General features: G+C 43.9%; 2 protein-coding genes across 2 annotated transcripts; both read left to right on the top strand.

Annotated features, from left to right (window-relative positions):
- The first annotated feature begins 400 nt into the window (after positions 1 to 400).
- Positions 401 to 1307, top strand: LOC119320152 (50S ribosomal protein L10, chloroplastic-like). Its single transcript, XM_037594265.1, has one exon. It carries the CDS (start codon positions 439 to 441, stop codon positions 1021 to 1023), a length of 585 nt encoding a protein of 194 aa, XP_037450162.1. The 5' UTR covers positions 401 to 438; the 3' UTR covers positions 1024 to 1307.
- Positions 1308 to 2024: 717 nt separating this feature from the next.
- Positions 2025 to 4079, top strand: LOC119320140 (putative receptor-like protein kinase At4g00960). The gene is made up of 4 exons (XM_037594260.1): positions 2025 to 2744; positions 2867 to 3117; positions 3191 to 3449; positions 3684 to 4079. Exons 1-4 carry the CDS (start codon positions 2633 to 2635, stop codon positions 3770 to 3772), a joined length of 711 nt encoding a protein of 236 aa, XP_037450157.1. The 5' UTR covers positions 2025 to 2632; the 3' UTR covers positions 3773 to 4079.
- Positions 4080 to 8185: the final 4106 nt, after the last annotated feature.

Raw genomic sequence — 8185 nt, 5'->3', positions numbered from 1 at the left:
TTTTATAAAAATGTTCAAAAAAGTGCTTCCTTTCAAAAACTGTTAGAAGTATTTAAAAAAATCACATTTTCCGAAAACTATTTGGGAACTTAAAAAGAGTTCCATGTTCAAAAATTGTTCACAAATGCGAAAAATATTCATGTTTTAAAAATCGTTCGCATTTCCCAAAAAATATAAACTAAAATTTTGGTCGCGTTTCAAAAGAAATTTTGCTTTTTCTTAGAAAATGTTCGAAAATAATAATAAAATCTATCGCCACAGTAACACGAGAGCTCCCGAATGCTACAACCTGCTGGCTACAGATCGCACAGTACTGGGCTGGCCCAGCTGGAAGCTCTCTCTGCTAATCGCACATAGCAGCTCCCCGAGCCGAAAGTCAGACGCACACTCTCGCATCGCCGCCCCCCAGAACCCTCGCCGCCGCCGCCGCCGCCGACTATGACGTCCGTGCGCAGCGCCGCCGGGGTCGCGCTGCCGCCGATCCGCCTGGCGGTGGAGCGAGCGCGCCAGGAGGCGCTCCGGCGCGAGCTGGACGGGTGCCAGCTCCTGGCGGGCATCTGGTGCCACGGCTTCACGGTGGCGCAGCTCCGCAGCATCCGTGCGTCGCTCCCCTCCACGGCGCGGCTGCTGGTCGCCAAGAACTCGGACCTCGCCGCGGCGGTCGAGGGCACGCGCTGGGAGTCGCTCCGGCCCTGCGCCCGCGGCATGAACGCCTGGCTCTTCGTGCGCTCCGACGAGATCCCGCCGGCCCTCCGCCCCTACCGCGACTTCCAGAAGGAGTGGCGCCTCCAGCTCAACGACTTCACCGGCGCCGTCTACGAGGGCCGCCTCTACGGCCCCGACGACTTCGCGCAGCTCGAGGCCATGCCCACCAGGGTGCAGTCCTACCAGTACCTTCTCGGATGCCTCCAGATGCCCGCCGTCTCCGTCCTCGCCGCCCTCCGCGCGCGCCAGGAGGCCATGGTGCAGGCCGACAAGCCGCCCGCCGAGGACGCGGCTCCTGCTCCGGCGCCAGAGCAGTGATCCCTCCTTCAACGTCGAGGTTTCTCAGTTACACTTGCAGCTTAAAAGCTGCTCCTTTATTGTTTTTGCACATTTTGAATTCAGTGTAGTACAGAACACCCACAAAATCATCATAAGGATGCATTGCTCTGATGTATCATCTGTTCATGAACTGAATTTCAAACGGGAAGAAATGTGATGTTCACCTGCCATTGATCATGATTCAGACTTGACTCTGCACCAGCGTTGTATTATTAAACAGTTCGTATGTTTCGATTGTGATTATGCACTAGAGTAATTCACAAGGATGTTTTGCATATTTTGTATACTGACATGGTGCATTCTGGATAGGGAAGAATTGTGATGTTGAACTGGCATTGATGATTCAAACTTTAGTTCGCACCAGCATTGCATTACTAAACACTTGATGTATTTCAATAGTTAGCATAATTGTCATTATACTGAGCTGTCGACACTGCCGAAGGTTTTATGTGTTTCTGTTACAATTGCGGGCAAAAGGCAACTTTTCCTGTTTCGGTAGGTTTATGCTGCAATTCATTACAATTTATTGGAAATCCATAAATCATTATGATACGCATTGCTCTGATGTACTCTCTAATCCCTCCGTCTTTTACAAGGCCGCTTAGTAGTAGTACACGGAGGGAGTATCATGCATATCATCACCTGTTGGTGAGCTTCTTTCTGATTTCGTGTGGGAACAAATGTGATGTTGAATTGCTACTACTGATGAGATGCATGAACTTGCATGCTTATTGCTGGTCGGTTCAGTCTTGGAATACCGTAAGCATCATTACTTGGTCGCAACTTGTATCAGTTATGACATTGTTTCAGTTGGATTAATAGATGATGGCTTGGGTGCATTTTCAAGTTTGTTTTCCCCTTGTTGATCTTTCACCTAGCTAGGTTATGTTCTTGTGTGTTCGAGTGGTATTTTTCTAACTTAATTTAGAGGACTTCACCAGGTCAATGGTGGTGCATGTTGTGTGCATTATAAAATTGAATTCAGCACAGTGTTCATCAGGTGATGTGCTAGACATGTCCATTAAGCTATATATATGTATGTATATAAGATGAAAACGTTATGAGTTGACACCATCTTAAGCTATATGTAATCGACTGCAACAACATGTTATATGAAAAACATTGTTTCAGTACGATTGAGTGATGGATGATTGCTTGGTTGCGTTTTGAAGTTTGTTTTCCCCTTGATGATCTTCCACCTATCTAGCTTATGTACTTGTGTGATGTGCTGTTTCTTTTCTCAATAACTTTTGAGGAAATTCACCGGGTCAGTGCCACACACTGAAGTTTAATAAAAGAGGCAGAGAGCTGACCAGTCAACGGAGATACATGACGACGAGCTTCCGCCTTCCGGCGCCCTTCCACTCTCTGACTCCTTCCCACCATCCTCTCGCTATCCATCGCTCTGCTCCTCTTATCTGTGGCCCCGGTGAGACATTGGGTGGCCCAACGGTCCAACGAGAATTTCTCAAGAGTTTTCAAAGCTATCTCGGCCACTCGGTTTTCTCAGAGTTAAGACGATGCGGTTGGGACTTTGGTATCGGTCAGTTCAGTCAGACATCTGGCACTGCTTATTTCCCACTGGCGAATGCTTTTGCTTGCTGAGCATGATCGATTGGCTCATGATCTAGCTACAAGACGAGAAGCAACTCCAGTCTTGCAGAGACTCCGTTCCCCCTTCATCTCCTTTCCATCTCCAGGTGAGTATCAACATCTTCTCCTAGCTAGCAAGCCGCTTTGCTGTCCACCTTGTCTTGATATGACAACTCCTAGCCATCTGAGCACCTACATATACATCTCCTGCTTGATTTGCTTTCTGCAGCAAGGGGGGGAGAAGAGGAGGAAGGAGAAGCTAGCAGCCGAAGCTTATCGCTCGCGTATTTGGAAATGGACGCGTATTTGGAAATGAACGGATACGAGTTCGAGAGGGCGGAGATAGATGCACTGGAGCACGTCATAGGCGATCCAACTGCAAAGGCGATGAGTCTGACGTTTTCCCTTCTCAGGCGCATAACAAATGATTTCTCCGATGCTTATCGAATTGGCTGCGGTGCCTTTTCAGTAGTTCACAAGGCATGATTAATCCCTTCCTTTTACCTACACACACACACACACATGTTTTGATATAGATTAAGTAATTATACAGGGGGTTCTTCCAAGCGGGTCATGTATTGCTGTCAAGAAGCTTCACTCGGTTATTGGATTGGCTGAAGATGAATTTGAAAATGAAGTTCTTACCACAATGAGGGTTGCTCACAAGAACGTAGTGCGACTCATAGGCTACTGTAGTTACACGCAATCTGAAGTGCTTGAATATGACGGAAAATATATTTTCGCAGAGGCCAGACAAAGGTTGATCTGTATGGAGTATGTGCCTGATGGAACCCTTGACAAATATATCACTGGTAAGATCGACAACACGGCTTGTCCTACTGTTAGTTTCCCCTCTTTATTCCTTGTTTTCTTTCGTATATATGGCTGTTTTTCTGCTCCAAACATTCCTCTCTGTCCTTAAGCATTTCTGAATTTCGGGATGGTACCATACTCTAGTGTTCCTCTCTGTTCGTAAGCATTTCTGAATTTTAATGATCAACTCTATGTAATGTTTGTTCAATGAGTCATTTTCAAGTTTTCTGCAGATGAGTTTCATGGAGGACTTGACTGGAACCATCGTTATAAAGTTCTCAAAGGAACCATATGGCTTCTTCGGATCCATCTTTTTGGGTGAGGCATTGCAAATGCTTCGATAGCACGACAATGTCATCAACTAAGACCATTTATTTTTCATGATTTGTACTATTGATCAGTGACGCCACGAAATCCTGTCGAACCACATCTAGCTGATCCCTCTGGGTTTCAGGAACTTCTGACCTCTTTTTTAAGTTGTTAGAGCCGATTTTCCTCTTTTTATTGTTCGTGTCCTTGGAATCATTTGTAGACTCTAATGGAGTCTTGTTTTTCCTTTTTTTTCTTCTCAGTATCATACGAAGCATACTCGTCATTCTTAAATAATTGCAATACCACATTTTTCTTTTCGCCCCCATGATTTGGTGGCGTCGATTCAACCACACTTACTTCTTGCTGCTTTCGAAAGGATTCATCCTGGCTGTTGATAACCCACAAGTGTAGGGGATCGCAACAGCTTTTTAGGGTAAAGTATTCAACCCAAATTTATTGATTCGACACAAGGGGAGCCAAAGAATATTCTTGCGTATTAGCAGTTGAGTTGACAATTCAACCACACCTGGATAACTTAGTAACTGCAGCAAATTATTTAGTAGCAAAGTAATATGATAATAAAGGTAACGACAGCAAAATTAATGTTTTTGGGTTTTGTAGTGATTGTAACAATAGCAACGAAAAAGTAAATAAGCGAAACACAAGATGTGAAAAGCTCGTAGGCAATGGATCAGTGATGGGTAATTATGTCGGATGCGGTTCCTCATGTAATAGCTATAACATAGGGTGACACAGAACTAGCTCCATTTCATCAATGTAATATAGGCATGTATTCCATAAATAGTCATACGTGCTTATGGAAAAGAACTTGCATGACATCTTTTGTCCTATCCTCCCGTGGCAACGGGGTCCTAAAGGAAACTAAGGGATATTAAGGCCTCCTTTTAATAGAGAACTGGAACAAAGCATTAGCACATAGTGAATACATGAACTCCTCAAACTGTGGTCATCACCGAGAAGTATCCCGATTATTGTCACTTCGGGGTTGTCGGATCATAAAACATAATATGTGACTATAGACTTGCAAGATAGGATCAAGAACACACATATATTCATGAAAACATAATAGGTTCAGATCTGAAATCATGGCACTCGGGCCCTAGTGACAAGCATTAAGCATAGGAAAGTCATAGCAACATCAATCTCAAAATATAGTGGATACTAGGGATCAAACCCTAACAGAAGTAACTTGATTACATGGTAAATCTCATCCAACCCATCACCGTCCAGCAAACCTACAATGGAATTACTCACGCACGGCGGTGAGCATCATGAAATTGGTGATGGAGGATGGTTGATGATGACGACGATGACGAATCCCCCTCTCCGGAGCCTCGAACGGACTCCAGATCAGCCCTCCCGAGAGAGATTAGGGCTTGGCGGTGGCTCCGTATCATAAAACGCGATGAAACTTTCTCTTTGATTTTTTTCTCCGCAAGACGGAATATATGGAGTTGGAGTTGAGGTCGGCGGAGCCTCAGGGGGCCCACGAGACAGGGGGGCGCGCCCAGGGGGGTGGGCGCGCCCCCCACCCTCGTGGATAGAGTGTGGGCCCCCTGGTCTTGATTCTTTCGCCAGTATTTTTTATATTTTCCAAAAAGTGCCTCCGTGGATTTTTAGGATATTCCGAGAACTTTTGTTTTCTACACATAAAACAACATCATGGCAGTTCTGCTGAAAACAACGTCAGTTCGGGTTAGTTTCATTCAAATCATGCAAGTTAGAGTCCAAAACAAGGGCAAAAGTGTTTGGAAAAGTAGATACGTTGGAGACGTATCAGCTGTCATCATGTGCGAAGGCACGGGGCTCTTCAAGCTCCCGCGATCCCGTAGCCTTCACAGAGTGCTGCTTACTCCATCTGTTGAATGGAATCTGTCATACAAAATAAACCGCATGTTAGCCTTTAGCAGATTCTTGCTCAATTATAGGTAAATGTGCATCACCTAGAAATCTTCAAGGCTTGTGGTGGCTTTGGAATGCATTTGCTTATCCAAACTAGGAGCACCCTGGATATCATCCACCTCTTTCAAAAGCTTATGAATACCACTGAGATCATGTTTGAGTTTTCTTTCAGCTCTTTCTAATGCTTCATCCTGTACGTGGAAGATCACATGTTATTTCTGAAACGACAATGATTGTTTCATAATTAATTTAACATGCGTACGTCAAACTCTTCATCAAGGTTCTTCATTGGGGGCTCCATGTCATCATTTTATATTCCCTGCTTACAATGGTGCTTAGCAGCGACCTCCGTGACATCATTTTGTTTCCCCTAGTCAGAAGCATGCTCGGCATTCTCAACAGAGGCCTCCATTGGGTGTGAAGGTGCCCCGAGGTCAGAAAGATGTATGTCCTCCGGTCTTGGAAATATTCCGTCGCGTTTTGTCTTTAAAAAATACATGTTAGTCTGGGGTGTTTTCATAGTAAACTAATTTAGAAAAAACCTTGTACACGTAAATTTTCAAATATATATACTAATCTCATAATTCTAGGCTTACGTTCAATTATTTGATGAGGTCCTCTGTGAGCTTGCCATTTGTATGGGTACGCCTAAGGCACTCATCCATTTTCTTTTCAAGGGTGCACATCCTATCAACTTGTTGTGCACCAGCTTCCCGCATGAGGGAGGCAATTTCTTGCAAATCAGTCAATACACGTCCGACGAGTACCTTAATCTGAGACTTTGAAATAGTTAGAATCATATAACTTCATACTAGTTGCAATGTTACAATATATATTGGGTGCCTGATGTAACTCATTTACCCAAGCGCCAATCTTCGGTTTGGCCAGCGTACCATCTCATGCTGGAATGAAAGGTCTCATCAGGTCCTCAACATACTGCAGTTTAGTGTCGTTAGTATGATTTAGAAAATATACATGCTATATAATCCAGGAAATGTGCTGACATTTTACCTCTCCAACTCCCAGATAATTATTCTGGATTATATTGTCAACCTTTTTTGCCTTCTCCTCGCTCCAGTTCTGGATCAACGGCCTTAACCTTGATCCATACGAGATGCTAGAGTCCAATTGGTGCACTCTAAACTTCTCGTAGTACCATGTCTACATGACAACAAAAGCAGTTTACAAATATTCTCATACATTATGTAATTTATGTTAGGTAAGTGATAATTGTACTACTATGAGTTACCTGCAGTAGTGGTAGATTACCCTCCAGAATTGCCTCACCATTTGCAAAACTCTTCACGCTATCCATAAGATAGTCAAGTGTTAGCTGTCCAAGATTTGGGCCCTTTATCGTCTCAACATTTCTAACAATCGCAATATATTTGTTATCCACATACTCCTCTTTTGTTCGGCATACATATTTGCCTATGGTGTACAAGACAAATGGCCTAACAAAATTTGGTGTGCTGTCGCCTTTCATCTTGGCTAGCAATCCTTTGAAAGTTATTTTGGTGTCATTACGGTCTTTCAGTTTCTTCCACAACTCCATATTATCATCAAGATTTGAAGGGACGTGCTTCTTCACATGGCAGGGCATGCCTGTTATATGCGCTACATCTTCTAATGTGATCCTACATGGTCTCCCGTTGATGATAAAGGCATCCTGCTCTGCATCATATGAATTAGCGATGGCCATGCACAGTACGCGTCTGATTTTGATGCTAGGTGTCTTGAGAAGTCCATCCAGTCCTATCAACTGGATGTACATCCTTTGCTTCATGTTTAATCCCTTTATGAACTCCTCATATGGCGGCAAAGAAGCATCCTAGGTTCAATGGATGTGCAAGTGTGATTAGATTCAGCATGGTATACAATTTAAACACTCATACAGACGAATACATCATATATATACCAACATAAAAATTGTGCTCTATGCTACTTCATGAGGTAATTTGTTTACAAGCAAGCTGAGTTCCATGAATGTGCAAATACTAACATTAGATTCAGCTTGGTTACGTTTGAACGGTCATATAAGGTAATCTCCATTGCAAGGCGCTTATCTAAACTAAAATCAAGATTCGAAAATAAAAAACTATCCAACCGTGGTCTCCTCAACTCTAGGCGCTAATCATGGTCAGTAGTATGGAATTAAAACATGGGCCATCGATGCCTTCCATAACTCGTGCGGAAGGAAAAAGAAGGCAAGCGCCCGCTGCACTAATTGGCATCGACAAGACCAGAACCTAAGATTTAGCCTAGAATTAATCAATGAACTGCCAATCTGGTAGGAAACAAATCCTAGCGCCCTCCCCTAACGCCCCCAACTTAATTTGTTTAAAAACATGCCGAGTTACATGAATATGCAAACAATGAGTGGGGTTGCAGCAAGAGATCGTAACAAAGGATCCCTATTTATAGGGATCGTAACAACCCGGGCATATATCCACGTATAGATTTCTTTGGTTGGAGGAAATCAAGGGAGGGGACCCACCTG

Source organism: Triticum dicoccoides, chromosome 1B (genome assembly GCF_002162155.2).
Source record: "Triticum dicoccoides isolate Atlit2015 ecotype Zavitan chromosome 1B, WEW_v2.0, whole genome shotgun sequence".
Classification (NCBI taxonomy): Eukaryota; Viridiplantae; Streptophyta; class Magnoliopsida; order Poales; family Poaceae; genus Triticum; species Triticum dicoccoides.
The sequence above is the reverse complement of the archived record's forward strand: the minus strand, read 5'-3'. Positions and strand labels throughout refer to the sequence as shown.